Source organism: Xenia sp. Carnegie-2017, unplaced genomic scaffold (genome assembly GCF_021976095.1).
Source record: "Xenia sp. Carnegie-2017 unplaced genomic scaffold, XeniaSp_v1 HiC_scaffold_2, whole genome shotgun sequence".
Classification (NCBI taxonomy): Eukaryota; Metazoa; Cnidaria; class Anthozoa; order Malacalcyonacea; family Xeniidae; genus Xenia; species Xenia sp. Carnegie-2017.
Genome location: NW_025813482.1, coordinates 8791066 through 8806227, shown reverse-complemented (window position 1 = coordinate 8806227; position 15162 = coordinate 8791066). Strand labels below are relative to the sequence as shown.

Below are 15162 nucleotides of genomic sequence, written 5' to 3'. Positions count from 1 at the left end.
ATTTCCGCGGAACTTGCTTATTGACTTGAAATAACTTCAAAGATGCGAAATTGTGCTTGAATTGCTTATTTCTGCATACAACAATGTGCTTTTAACCTTGTCGTGTCTATAACAATCATTCAGTCGTGAAGAATGTAAAATGAAACTTCGGCAAAAATTCAGATTTAAAATTATTGTTTTCTGACACTGTTTATGATCATTTTTATTATAAAGGAGCTTTTACATACAGTGTATTTTAAAGTTATTTAACTTTCCAAAAATACATGCAATGTGAATATGATAAATATGTATATCCTGAATGAGAAAAAAAGTGAAAAAATGTACAGCTCCTCTTGAATAAAATCTAGTTACAATTTAAGTAAACTTCTTAAAAATATCTCCAAAGTTACTCCACAGCAAAATTTCATTTTTATCAAAACTTCAACGCACATTACCAGAATTTGTGGACATCATGTATTTCTAGTTATGTGTGAACATTATTTTATCTCTGGTTATAGCTACATATTTGTTGTAAGTTTTATACCTACGATAGTGCAAGTTTCATTTCAGTATTGATAATATCTTATCATTGTTTTTCTATAAAATAAAAAAGAAAATTTTTTTAGAAATACATAAAAACAAACTAGTTAGCTACTTTAACTGTCACATCACAGTAGCTACTAAATGCATGTCACTTATTTTACATTAAAATCCTTTCACTTACTTTTCTGACACCATCGTCCTTCAAATCCAAATGTGCATCTACATGTAGGAACAAATCTTCTGCGTCGTTTCCCTCTGATCACCACTTTCCGACGTTTTAATCTACAAGATCCACCATTTTGACATGGATTTGGGCGACACTTTCTTGGTATTGCTGTTAAAAAATAAAAGTAAATATCTAATATTGTAAAATTCTATCTTTAAACGAATAAAGCTGCATAGATATTTCTCTGAATAGTTTAAGTTGCTGTATATATAGATATACATGCCTCTATGTTAATAAACAGTTTGTAAATTCTCTAAAACAACTCACCTGTCCAAGGAGTGAGATCCAATTTTCTGCTAGAGTCACAACTATACTTATGATTGTCAAGGAAAGCATTTCTCTGTATTGATATAATATCTACGTTGCTGCAAATTATGTCAGATAGTTTGCGTTGTTTCATAGCTCTACGTTGGGAAAACTTGAAAACACGTTTCTTTTCAAAGTAAAATCTGTCTCCGTCACGAAGTCGCTCGAACTGATCGATAACTAAACATGTGAAAGTGGGTCCAAGTATTGGATCTGGTAGACAATCGTCAATTGTTCCATAGCGTTGTTTTTTTCTCGAAATATGTGGAACGAAGTTTTTATCTCGTGGGTTTTCACCGATACCAGCAGGAAACACATCAGTATTTTGAGGTTTATCGTTGTAAACTTCTTTGAGACTTTTTAAAACTTCTGGTTTAAAGAGATCAGTGAGTTCATCAAAACTTTTTACATTAGAAAGATCAAGATTGGCAGGATACAATCCAGGATATTTACGTTGACATGATGCTAAAATATCACTATAAAAACTTAGACCATGTTCACGTGCACGTTGCATGTTCAAAGCAGCAAGATTTAGACCTTCTCGACTGATTACATCACGTTGAAACAATTCATTTGTAAGTCCTATCGCCATTTCATTGTCCATTTCTTGAGAAACATTGCCAACCAAACCGATAATCCAGCCATCAATTCCGTAACGCTGAACAAGTGTATTGTTAAAGAAAACTTGACGCAGGGGGACTGGAGAGAATGGGAAAGGTTTGTAGTCACGTTTAAGAAAATCAAATTTAGGTCTGACTAGACTATGACCCAACCGAAATGCTATTGTGGCGAATTCATTGGAGATCCCTGAGTTAACTTTAGGTCTGTATCGTTTGTACCGACGCAAAGCATTTTTTCCTATGAGAATCGGTAGCCATTCCTTGTAGGTAATTTGTTGAACCAAGGCACCAATAATTTTTCTTGTTTCCTGATAAATCTTCTCGCCTTTCCAAAATGGATTGATTTCTCTTAGACCAGTTGCAATACGATTGTGTTCACGAACCCAGAGTGTATGCATAGCTGCTAAAGCTGCTTGTTCGTTTACTCGGCTATCACCTGCGAGGAAACAAGATCCAAGATTCTCGCAAAGATTGTCGGGTTCACCTAACAGGGAATTGTCAATTGGAAGAAGATTATCACCAGAAGTAGCCAACAATCCACGATCATCTGTAAGTCAAATGATAAAACAAAAATCATTTTTGTTTTAAGTTGAACAAAATATTGCAATATTATTCCTAATTATGTATCTGATGATGGCTTTGGAATAAAGACATAACAAAGTTTCAAAATAAGATTTGGTTGTGCACATACAAAAAATGATTTAAGATATATGATATCAGCATATTAACTTCGAGAAACCTCAGAAAAGAATACAGAAGTTGTATTCATTTACAAATATCAAACTCAAAAGCGCTCGAAAAGTGGATAGTATATTATTCAATAAAGATTATTGGGAAAGCACCATTTTGTGGACTTCTCAATTTGCTGTTGATCATTTACTACTTACTCTTACGATCGCGTAGTTGTTTTGCCAAGTCATCCATTGAACCATAAATCATAGAGCCATCGATATATGCTGTATTTACATTGATTTGTTCTCGTGGCTCCAGTTTGTAACCATCAATTTGACATCTTGCTGCAGATCTGATCATTCTGATGCAAGATCTGTTATTTACTGGCAATATTGGGAAGCATGGATCGACAAAATCTGCTGCACTGCCATCGCATCTATTCAAGAAATTTTGTTAACAGAAGTTGATTTTTAAATACATAGTTTTGGTAGAGAATAGTCAATATTTATCTTTAGTCAGTGCGATTAAGCATAGATCATACTTTATTGAAGAGATTTGTGTAATATGTGGTATCGAGGGTAAAGCGAAATAAAGTAAAACAGCTTGATTTTAATTGTATGTCGTATATATCTTTCATCGCAATATCATTGTTAATTTTAAAGTAATAAATTATTTAAAAAACAATTCTTATTTAACAATATTCAATAGAAAGAAACGTGTCTTAGCTATACTTACGGCACATCAGCACATATATCACCATTTTCAGATTCCGGTGCCAATGTTAAATCATGATCAAGAAACTGTCCCCATTGCATGAACAAATGTGTTATACCATCGCGGTTTGGTTGATTCTTGTTTTGAATTACTATGTACTCATCTGTCACTTTGGATGGATTAGGTAGGTCTGGTGCATTAGGTTGATCCAGTCCTCCGCCTGCAGGTTCACTCAGTCCTTCAGCATCAAAGTAGAGAGCAGGAAGCAATCGTAAAAACACACTTTCAGCTGCGCCTCTAGTTGGCTTTAATAAATTGTTACATGTTCCGTTTATCGTACGATAAAATCTTGTAGATTTTCTGCATTTTATTTTTGTAACCTCTCTAGAACATTCTGTCTCTTTAATCAGCTTTTGAAGTGACTTAGCCGAGAACAACGCTTGAGGTCCAACAAAAATATCTGCATTGGTATTTACTAGAAAATAATAAATATTACATTTTTTCTACCGAAGAGTATATTAAATAATATACATTAACTTTTGATACTGTATGAAATATTAACGAACAATTTAAAAACTTACTTTTTGTTTTAATTTCTTTTCTCGCTTGTTTGAATACATGACTAAACTTACAGGCTGCCAAAGATGATGCTTTTGTTTTTCTACATTTTGTATACATTAAAATACTGTGAAGTCTTTTGACAAAACTATAATTTCCAGAAACAGGACGAAACGGATTGCTTGGTTTCACCTCCGACATTTTATACATAAGACCCTGCATTAAACCATCTGCGATTCCTTCTTTAATCATAATTAAATTGATGTTGCTTTTGTGAATGTTGTTTTTCAATTCGATGTTAATTTTAAACGTATCATTTCCGTTGAAAGGAATAAAACCTTGGAGAGATTTTGCCAACTTGATTTTTCCTTCTAGGCCGTCGTCAAGAGCGAAAAAGTCCAAAAATCTTTTATCGTTAACTTTCATTTTAAATTTTGAACTGTCATCTGCTTTGAATTTTGCCTTGAATAATACAATGCCTTTGTTTACTGATTCACTAAAAATGCAGTTTTCAAGAGAATCTATAAAAACAAAGAAATTTTAAGTGTCTTTCATAGCTACTTGAAATGATTCTGTTGCACTTCCTTCTGTTCTAGCTAAATCCTGTGGTCAGGATGATTGTTTGGCCTTACCACACGTATCTGGATTTTTAACAATACAGACATTTTATTTCTCCATATTTGAAGAACATGCGCCACACCGTATTGTTTTTAAATCGTATTAACCCGTCCACACGAATACGCTAAATCGCAAAAATACGCATAAAAGTGTACAAATCGTTGGAGTTTGTGGCTTGGATCCCAGTTTTGATGTTATCGTATTAGAAAATCTCCGTTTTAGCTGCCCACACGTATTCAACTAGCCGGCGTTTTCAAAAATATACAGTCTGAAGAGCGTATTCAAAAACCAAGGACAGAAGGCCAAAACGGAGAAAAAACCTTCGTTTATGAAAATACCCGGTTGCGTGTAGACAAGGCCTAAATCGATTCAACAAACAACTAAAAAGGTTTGTGCCCTTTCCAATAGCAATTTTCAGTAGACGATAAATCAACAACGTGTTTGAGTAGTATTTCATTTGCGTTTAGTGTAAGTTTGTATTTTGTGACAGTTTAATCAGTATTTCTTGTTTTATGTATATAAATTAGAAATGCGTGACACACGCATTAGAAATGCATATGTAACTCATGAGCAATACTGCAAACAACTACAAACTGAGTGATTACAGAACTGCAGCCGATAATTTTATGATTTAATTGGTTTTACTTTACAGCAAAAATAACTATAAAGTAAATGGTTTGAACAAACCATGTAAAAACATGTAAAAATATCTACAAACATGTAAAAATAACTACATCGATTTTTTTCAACTAATAAGTGCTAAAATATACATCACAATCTTTCCAAAAATAGTATATGCAAGGAATTTTATATAATGTGGAATGTTTAATTAAGAATAAATAAAGCTACTACATATCTAGTGTGTCTTTATATTTAGCAAACATAAATCAATGCGAGAATCAATAAATTAAAATATACATTTTTATAATTTTGTTCAGAAACTCACCTTTTGCCTGGGTTTTTGGAGTGTACAACATCATCAAAAATATAAATAGTATCTTCATCTTGTTTTTTTCCAGTGTTTTGTATCCGACCGATAGACTTGCTCTACCTTTTTACAATTCCCTTCGTTCTTTTATCTTAGAGCTGAGGTACTTAGCTATGCAGGCTTTTCGCCAGCAAGTAAAAACGTGTCAATATAGCTATAAGATGATACGCCCACGTTCTTACGCATTTCGCCAGTGAGAAACAAAGATCAAAGATAGCATTGTTTGTGCAATATTTTGACTGTTGTAATGTAAGCTTTCTATATTCTTTTGCAGTTCAGTTCTAATGTGTCCATGCTAGGCAGTTAATTGATCATTTTAGTGCGTTCATGGTTATACATTTCATTTGAGTTTTCTTTTCTTTTTTTTTCTTTTATTTCGCTTAATGACGTTTCATAACAATTATGCACCAATGTTCAATTATTTTGTTTTTCCTCAAATATGAGATTTTTAATGTAGGATTTAGGTATCCTAGCTGCTGTGAAAGACGAAATCAATTTTATTGGATGCGTGGTCTCAAAGTTTGCCACTCTTCTTTATATTGCATGTTAGTGATTAAAGAATTTTTTGCGAGGGTGTATTTATTCTGAATGATTTAAAATTACTGCTGACAGAGCTATTTGCCTATTTCAATAAAATGTTGCAGACTCTCCTATACAAAAGTCTAGAAAATTCAAGAGCAAATTTTCTAAGACAACCCATCTGTGTGCTCAGTTTGCTTGATAGAGTCCATTAATTATCATTTATCAAAGACGAGACCCATTTTATATGTTACAAAATAATTGTTTATGTAAGAAACAAAGATGACGAATGTGTTCTTGGGATCTACTATCCATGTTAAAGAAAGTATTTGTATGAATTTGATTTTCAAGGGAATTTTTTCGTTTTCATTTTTCTTTTGTAATTAAAAAAAATAACATTACAATTCGTTGTTCATGATTACTTTTTGATATTATTTATCTATGAACTATTTCTACGTCTTAATGATTGGTTAATTTGTCAACGTTATTATGAACTGAAACATAAATATGAATATATATAAATATGTAGATATAATTCAATGCTTAAGTGTTTTTGAGAATGGCACTGACATATTGCACTGACTATGTAGCTATAAATATTGAATTCTCGAACATAATATACTGAATAAAGACAAGGAAAAAAACTTGACAAGAGAGCGTACGGTTCTTTGCTGAACGTTGTAGGCGTATTTTTTAAATATGTGGGCTCAAAATTTATGATCTAAATTTTAAAAAAAGTAAATTGTGCTGTTTTTAATTTAAACTGGTCCAGCATCTATGGAAAGAAAGATTTAAGAAATACAAATGAAAATTTAAATGAGAGAAGACTTGCATTTGCTATATTATGGTGTTGCTATATAGGTTTCCAAGAAAATGCTTTTTTGCTAACAATGCCTTATTTCTAAAATAAACGTTTTACTTTTTTGTACGTGCAGTATTTTCTTAAATTTTACACGTATCATTTGGGTATGTTTACGTATTTTTAATTTTTGAGACTTTTGGCACGCGATTTGATTCAAGATTTCATCATCAAAACACTTAACATTTAGAAAATACTTGTGCATGAAAGGGCTTTGAGATCAATGACCTCATATTTACCTCATGATATCGAGAAAAAAAGAAATCCATTTCCCATATTATAGATCTTCATTAAAAACCAAAGGATCCTTTGGAAATTCACAAACCTTTCATGTAAACGAAAACTGACTAACTCGAATGAAGGGTCTATATAGTTCCCAGATAAATAATTAAATTTCCATGTCAATCCTATATAATTTAAATCCTGATTAGATTTTTTACTCACAGTATTGTTATTTGAACTTATACAACAAAGAATGCGTACTTCACATAGGTGAGGTGATTTTACGAAATAAATTTTTTAATAACATAAAATCCTATTATGTAACTCATGTTTTAAATTTTATCATATTTTATTTGCTCTGTTTTAGCATTGACAACACTTTACCTATACCTACGAAATATAATTAGATTAAAGTGTGCTCGATTTATCGGAGACAAATCTTTTATGAAGTTTAACTATTTATCATCATGTACAGTAGAAAACTATCCACAGTTATGTTTTTACAGTTTCTTCAAATGAGAATGATTTAGACAATATGATATTACTTGTCATTTGTTCTGAGTAAAAAGAAAAAAAATTCTTTCATTATCTCTCTGAAAATGTCAAAGCGTATTGTTTTCATTTGTAATTTTTGTTTAAATATAAAAAAGCGAGTTTAGTTATAAAACTGAGCTAATTATAGTGTAATAAAGGTTTGATTACCTCTACACCTTCTGGAAATGTTCAACTAACGCTTCAGTGAACACACTCTTGACACATCTTTAGCAACTTTCAGTAGTCTTTTAAGTCACAGCATTGAATATTGCTTTGTTGAATATTTGAATTTTGTTAATACAAATAAAGACTCTTTGAAAATTTAGATAATTTGACTCATACCGAAAAGTTCTTTATGCATCTCACATAGATGAATGGTGACGCACTTGGCACAAAAAACGATTGAGTTAGCTAAAGTATTCACAAAGGTATGATAGGCTATTTATGACAAATTTAGTATTCATTCCCAATGTAGAAGCTAACACCAATCTTTGATGCTTAACATACATATACCTGTTGTTTGGGTCCTTTGGGGGTAAGTATTCTTTGATTTAAAATAATTTTCCTTTCATGAATTCATAATCAGGAAAGTTGCAGCCAAAACCAAAAATTTGTTGTTCTTCATAGATTAAAGATAGCTATTTGAGACTAAGTCATTGGCATTGTCATTGGCACAGATTCATATAGTCAAGCTTGAAAGAAAAAATTTAGCAAACAGTGCATCTTTGTATAAAAAATGCGCAGACAGGTTAGTAATCATTTATGAATTGTAGCAAGTGATGCTGTTAACTTTTATTTTAGCTGTAATGATAGACATTCGTGTAAACTTGGTGTAGTCACTAGATAACGAGTGACTATAGTCTTTTTTTATTAGAGTCTTTATTCGCAAAACTTTGGTTTCCTAAATATGAAGTCCGAGTCTGAGAAATAAAAAATTCTTTATTGTCAGATTTCCTGCTACGAGAAATGGGTTTCATTCAGCAGAAGAACTTCTACAACTTCTACAATTTATAGCAGCTAAAAAACTAGTTTTATTCAGAGTTAACACCAAATTACAATAAAATCGCTTTACATACACACGAGCTTTGCAAACAGAGCTTATATTGTTTTTATTCTTGTTTTTGTTTGAGCATACCTTGATATTTGATGATTTTATGCTTTGTATTCTTTCATTCTTTACCACAAACCATAGAAAAAGCTTTCATAAAATGCGATCCGCTTTGTTTGCAAAAACCATTCTTTGATAAGCTGCGGCTGCTGCGCTCTGTTGTCAAGGCATTTTTTGGGACTGACATCATACGGATGTTGTTGATCAAGTACACGACGTTTCATTCACTTGAATTATCAAAATTCGAAAATTCACAATTCTGAATGCTGGTAAACAGCAATTAAAGGCATAGTGTTCGTTTGTAATACTATGAAAAAGCAATCGATTTTAACTGCCTTAATTTTTTACTCCGTCTCCTTCCTAAACACAAACTATCCCCCATTTGTTTGTTTCCTCATTTTCTTCAAAATTTCTTTTAAATATGAGCATTTTCTTTTAAATTTCCTTTTAAATTTCCTTTTAAATTTCCATTTAGTGAGACATATCGAACTGAAAGTTTCCATCGCATCAAGTCTATTTTTAGAAAGACTCAAAGTATGGAGCAACAATTCAAACACAAAAAACCTTATTGTATCGAGAACAAGTTGCAATTCCAGTAGAACTCGTTTAAGCAGCCCCTGATGCTACTGTCATGCAGCATTATAACGCCAGTTGTTCATCTTCCATGCAGGCAGTATAAGCTGTTTGGTCGGTAGCCATGGCCAATTTCTATGTCAGCTCCTTGTTTATTAATTTATTTATAGTATTTCGCATTGGTCTTAGTTGATTGTTGTCTGTTATTAATCTTCGCTATTTAACTTTTTGAACTAAATACCGTATTGTTTTATACGACACCTTCAATAGTTCAGTCCAGTCAAGAGCTGCATCACAGTCATGCATTTGACAGTTATCCCTGTCGCTATGTTGTACAATTGAAGAATTGAAAGTTAAAAAGTTCCTTTAAGTTAAAGTGTGATGTAAATTTTTACGAAATGTTAGTTATTGAGCTAAATAAGCGCGCGAAGGAAGCTGGGTAACTTTAAAGAATAGAGTCTGGGAGAGCAATGAATGCCTTTGCCCAGTCATACGTCACAATAAGAAAGAAAATTGACTTATATATGTAATATTATCGAGCAGAGCACGGAGCACATATGAATAGTAGATATAAGTATTTATATATTCATAAAGTATGTTCTCTGTAAATTAAGTGTTTTGCTGGGAAAAAAAAGTTATAAAATAAGTAATTTTTCTTTTCATCATTTTATATACATGGCATTCTCTTCAACTCATCAAAATTTAAAATAACATGATGCATGCCATCCATTTTGTGAAGAACACAGCCGTAGAATTGAAAAATGTCGTCAAAATGCTAACATCCATGATATACATCGTTTGCAACAATCTTCTATTGTTATAAATTATAGTAAATGAATTTAAAATTAAATTGATATAATTAAATATCTTTAATTTGATAGAACCATATTTATAAACAACTATATTAAAACTAAATGTCTCTTTGACTCAAAGTGAAAAAAAACATAACTTGCTGGTTGGCCAGCGCTTAAATAAATGGCTTGAAGAAAGCTGCCATTTATATTGTAGCTAAAACTTAGATATAGTTACAAATGACACAAAAACTTTCGTAATGACTAAATTTTCTGCACAGCAAAGTTAAATTATTTATATTATAATACAATGACGTAAACTGTAAAATGCACAAACTTAATAATTAATGGTTCAGACATGAAAAAAGAAATATATATTATAAATCAAGTTAATTTTATGTCATCAATCTTTGTAATAAATCATGTCCTTTTGAATTGACTTTTTTCTAAAAGAAGAAATACATATTAGAAACAATCGTTGAACGTATAAATATAAAAATATTTTGCTGTATTTTATCAAACGCCACATGTAGAATTAATAGGCTATTTATCATTGATAGGCTATTTTATTCGATTATTATCCTAACACAAGCAATTGCAACTAAATTCATACTTACTGTTTTGACACCATCGACCTGCAAATCCAAACAAGCATCTACAAGTAGGAAGACCTCTTCTGCCTCTTGATTGTTTTCTTCTGCGCTTTATCCTACAAGATCCACCATTTTTGCAGGGATTTGGGAAACAGGCTTTTGGGAATTCTGTCAATAGATAAGAGTAAATATTTTCATAACAATAAAATTTTTGAAATTTATATATTTGATCGCAATTATTATTAAATTTCATTGCCAAAACAATCATAAAGAAGAAAAGTAAATTAATTTTTTGCGAGTTTTTAAGTATGCCTTACTTTATGCATATTTAAGAAAAGCTAATTTGCTTTCGCTAATAAAATAGTTTAGTTTATTCATAATTCAACTCACCTTGCCAAGGTTTGAGATTCAATACCCTGCTTGAGTCGCAGACATTCTTGTAATTAGTAAGAAAAGCATCTCTTTGAACTGACACAACATCCACGTTGTTACAGACAACGTCAGACAGCTTACGTTGATTGATAGCTCTACGTTGACGAGATGTAAAAATGCCTCTCCTTTCATAGTAAAATCTGTCTCCGTCACGAACACGCTCGAATTGATCGATCACTAAACATGTAAAAGTCGGTCCAAGTATTGGATCTGGCAAGTCATCTGGTGTTTCATATCGTGAAAAGCGTTGTTTACTTCTGGGAATATGTGGAACAAAGCTTTTATCTCGTGGGTTTTCACCAATACCAGCAGGAAACACATCAGTATTTTGAGGTTTATCGTTGTAAACTTCTTTGAGACTTTTTTAAAACTTCTGGTTTAAAGAGATCAGTGAGTTCATCAAAACTTTTTACATTAGAAAGATCAAGATTTGCAGGATACAATCCAGGATATTTACGTTGACATGTTGCTAAAATATCACTATAAAAACTTAGACCATGTTCACGTGCACGTTGCATGTTCAAAGCTGCAAGATTTAGACCCTCTCGACTGATTTCATCACGTTGAAACATTTCATTTGTAAGTCCTATCGCCATTTCATTGTCCATTTCTTGAGAAACATTGCCAACCAAACCAATAATCCAGCCATCAATTCCGTTGAGTTGGGCAAGTGTGTTGTTAAAGAAAACTTGACGCAGGGGGACTGGAGAGAATGGGAAAGGACTGTAGTCACGTTTAAGAAAATCGAATTTAGGTCTGACTAGACTATGACCCAACCGAAATGCTATTGTAGAGAATTCATTAGAGATCCCTGGATCGATTTTAGGTCTGTATCGTTTGTACCGAGGCAAAGCATTTCTTCCTATGAGAATTGGCAGCCATTCCTTGAAGGTAATTTGTTGAACCAAGGCGCCAACAATTTTTCTTGCTTCCTGATAAATTTTCTCCTCGTCCCAGAAAGGATTGATGTTTCTTAGACCAGTTGCAATACGATTGTGTTCCCGAACCCAGAGTGTGTGCATAGATGCTAAAGCTGCTTGTTCGTTTACACGAACGTCACCTGCTAAAAAACAAGATCCAAGATTTTCACAAAGGTTAAGAGGCTCACCCAATTGAGTGTTATCAATTGGAGGTAGATCATCACCAGAAGTTGCCAACAACGCACGATCATCTAAAATATAATTGAAACTTTCAATGTTTTTGTATTAGCTAATGATTAATGATTACGTATGATTTGTTCATCACTTTCTAATTATTTCTTCTTTACGTTGAAATTTAAAGTACTCACTGGTATCACGAAGTCTGAGTGCTAGATTATCAGTTGAACCATAAATCATAGAGCCATCAATATATGCTGTATTTACATTGATTTGTTCTCGTGGCTCCAGTTGGTAACCATCAATTTGACATCTTGCTGCAGATCTAATCATTCTGATGCAAGACCTGTTATTTACTGGCAATATTGGAAAGCATGGATCGACAAAATCTGCTGCACTGCCATTGCAACTGTAGAAAAAGAATTTTAGAATGAGTCATGAAGTAATTTTGTTATATTTCATTTACTCATGAACTCATACTTCAGAGTGTTTAACAAAATTATGCTTGTTTTTTGGGCTAAAAACTACTTGTGTTCCAGCGAAATGGAACAATTTATGAAAGTAATAAACTTCAAATAATCTATTTTCAATAAATATTGTGATGGCACCTTATACATATTATTAACACTGGATTTAATAAGTTTTTTTATTCGTTAAAAGATAAACTTTTCCTGATTTTTACTTCATGAGAAATGTAACGTATACTTACGGCACATCAGCACATATATCGCCATTTTCAGATTCCGGTGCCAATGTTAAATCATGATCAAGAAATTGTCCCCATTGCATGAACAAATGTGTTATGCCATCGCGGTTTGGTTGATTCTTGTTTTGAATTACAATGTATTGATCGGTCACATTGGATGGATTAGGTAGGTCTGGTGCATTAGGTTGATCTAGTCCTCCACCTGCAGGTTCACTCAGTCCTTCAGCATCAAAGTATCGAGCAGGAAGCAATCGTACAAACACACTGTCAGCTGCACCTCTTGTTGGATTTAATAAATTGTTACATGTTCCGTTTATCGTGCGATATCGAAATGTTTCTGGTCCACATTTTATATCTTTCACCTCTGGAATACATCCTGTCTCTTCTATTAAGTCTTCAAGTGCCTTAGTGGATAACAATGCTTGAGGTCCAGCGTGAAATTGAGCATTTGGGTTGACTAAAACATTGAATTTGTTTATGTTAAAGTGAGGCCAAAATCAATTTTGTCAAAAGAGCAACAAACTTGTGCAAATTATTATTAACGTTACAAATATTAAAGTGATTAATGTAGCAAAAATCAAATTTGGTAAAACAACTACAAGCTTACGTGAGTAAGGAGAGTTCAAGGCTCCAGTTTATGTTTTATATAACAATCAAATTATTGGAATGATTTTATAAAAAAATATATGTTTTACTAACTTGTAATTTTCATTTGCTTTACGGTCTCTTGATAAATATGGTTGAATTTAGAAGTCGCTAATGATGATCGTTTAACCCTCTGACTTTTGGTCGACATTAATATACTGTGAATTTTTTTAGGAAGAATGTAGTTTCGAGAAATAGGACGATAGGGATTGCTTGGTTTCACCTCCGACATTTTATACATAAGACTGTGCATTATACCATCGGCGATTCCTTCTTTAATCATAATCAAATTGATGTTGATTTTGTTAATGTTATTGTTTAGTTCGACGTTTATTTCATATTTATTTTTCCTATTAAATGGTATTGATCCTTGCAATGATTTCGCCAACTTGATTGTTCCTCTCATCTTATCATCCAGAATAAAAAACGCTGCAAATCTCACGTCGGTAATTTTAATGTTAAACTGCGAAATACCCATCGCATTCAATTTTCCCTTAAACACCATAGCACCTTCATCAGCGGACTCACTTATGATACAACTTTCGAAAAAGTCTGTAATAAGAAAATTTAAATGCATTAAAAAACGAGAATAAATTATTTCAATATTTTACAATAAAGCTACCTTTTGCCTGGGTTATGTTGATGTAGGATATGAGCACCAATATCAACACAACTTTCATATTTCATTCAATGTCACAATATCTTCTGATTAATGAAATGATCTTCACTCTAAAAAAGTATCTTCTGTAGAAATGTTCCTTGTTCAACTAACCAACTCGCTATGACTTATTAGGCTATGTTCCTCGTCTTATATAGCCAAAGTATTCGTTGGTTACCGTTTTGTTCCTTATTGTGATTGTTTTGCCAATGGAACAAAAGTTCTCTATGATCATACGCCCATCTAAGTTCCGGATAAACAATAGCATCTGTTTTAAAAAAAAAGCGGTACGACTGTATTTATACATATTTTATGTATTTAGTTTTGACTGCTATTTTCTGCATTTGTTGCGAGGCGTTAAAACGTCATTGTGTTTATTTGTGGTTTTCTGTTGATAGGCATTCATAACAGTGTAGTTTATGTAAACATGTTTCTTATTTCTTCGTAAAATTTTGCTTTTCTTTCAAGCTTTTATCTTTTTTTTCCTTTGAAATTTGCGTGGTTTTTATTTTGTATAATTATGGTTTTCTAAGGGCCTGTTTATACGAAGCCGTTCATTTTAATTGAGCAATTGTGAAACTATGAATCCTAGACTTAATTCGATTTTTAAGTAATGTTCATTTCTCTATAGAGTGTAATATAAAAATTAACTTCAATTAGTCATGTGCACACAAGATAACACTTAATTGTCTTCAAGATCTTCTTATAATCGTTTTAGTATGCCTTTACATATCATTTATTTAACAGCTAAAAATCTTTTACCAAAAGTTGAAACGCAAGAGTAGAAATTAGCGGTTGATCATCAAGCTTTGATACATGGATACTTAAGAACATTTCAGTTCATAATAAAAGTTTAATAAAATGATTTCATGCATCCTACTCACGTGTATCAAACATGTTTTAGACACGTTCCTCATTCCAGACACAGGAAAGTCCTGACGTGCAAAAAGTTACGTATTCTGACGTGGGAGTGGCATATTATAGAAGAAATGTAAAAAAACTATTTTGCTTTTCCAAGTATTTTTGTGTATGTTCCATTGGCAAGTTTATTTGCCTTTCTTGAATTATACTTCAAACACAAAGTCTATGAAAGAAGCTTACTTTAAATGTTCCATGAACTATAAAATTTATTTTTATCAATTCAACGTTCCTATTGTAAATTCTTTATCCATACTTTGTTTCTATCTGTCCATAGAAAATC

General features: G+C 32.2%; 1 protein-coding gene and 2 long non-coding RNA genes across 6 annotated transcripts; 1 reads left to right on the top strand and 2 right to left on the bottom strand.

The window, feature by feature from the left end:
- Positions 1-255: 255 nt before the first annotated feature.
- Positions 256-14105, bottom strand: LOC124440179 (lactoperoxidase-like). Of its 3 annotated transcripts, XM_046990513.1 has the most exons (8): positions 13926-14105; positions 13358-13855; positions 12662-13115; positions 12144-12361; positions 11485-12026; positions 1016-1679; positions 700-856; positions 256-576 (listed from the first exon to the last, which is right to left on the bottom strand). In XM_046990513.1, the coding sequence occupies exons 1-8, from the start codon at positions 13981-13983 to the stop codon at positions 546-548; spliced, it is 2622 nt and encodes an 873-aa protein (XP_046846469.1). In that variant the 5' UTR covers positions 13984-14105; the 3' UTR covers positions 256-545. The 3 variants fall into 3 exon arrangements, with proteins under 3 accessions (XP_046846469.1, XP_046846468.1, XP_046846470.1); XM_046990512.1 differs by lacking the exons at positions 11485-12026; positions 12144-12361; positions 12662-13115; positions 13358-13855; positions 13926-14105 and adding exons at positions 2562-2782; positions 3082-3535; positions 3642-4139; positions 5183-5330 and having other exon boundaries at positions 1016-2221; XM_046990514.1 differs by lacking the exons at positions 11485-12026; positions 12144-12361; positions 12662-13115; positions 13358-13855; positions 13926-14105 and adding exons at positions 2562-2782; positions 3082-3535; positions 3642-4139; positions 5183-5330 and having other exon boundaries at positions 704-856; positions 1016-2221.
- LOC124440192 lies at positions 4485-8450 on the top strand. Of its 2 annotated transcripts, XR_006946600.1 has the most exons (4): positions 4485-4624; positions 7685-7786; positions 7986-8106; positions 8308-8450. It is a non-coding gene; the product is annotated as an uncharacterized LOC124440192 (long non-coding RNA). The 2 variants fall into 2 exon arrangements; XR_006946599.1 differs by lacking the exons at positions 4485-4624; positions 7685-7786 and adding an exon at positions 7802-7893.
- LOC124440187 lies at positions 9890-11214 on the bottom strand. Its single transcript, XR_006946593.1, has 3 exons — positions 10814-11214; positions 10448-10591; positions 9890-10276 (listed from the first exon to the last, which is right to left on the bottom strand). It is a non-coding gene; the product is annotated as an uncharacterized LOC124440187 (long non-coding RNA).
- Positions 14106-15162: the final 1057 nt, after the last annotated feature.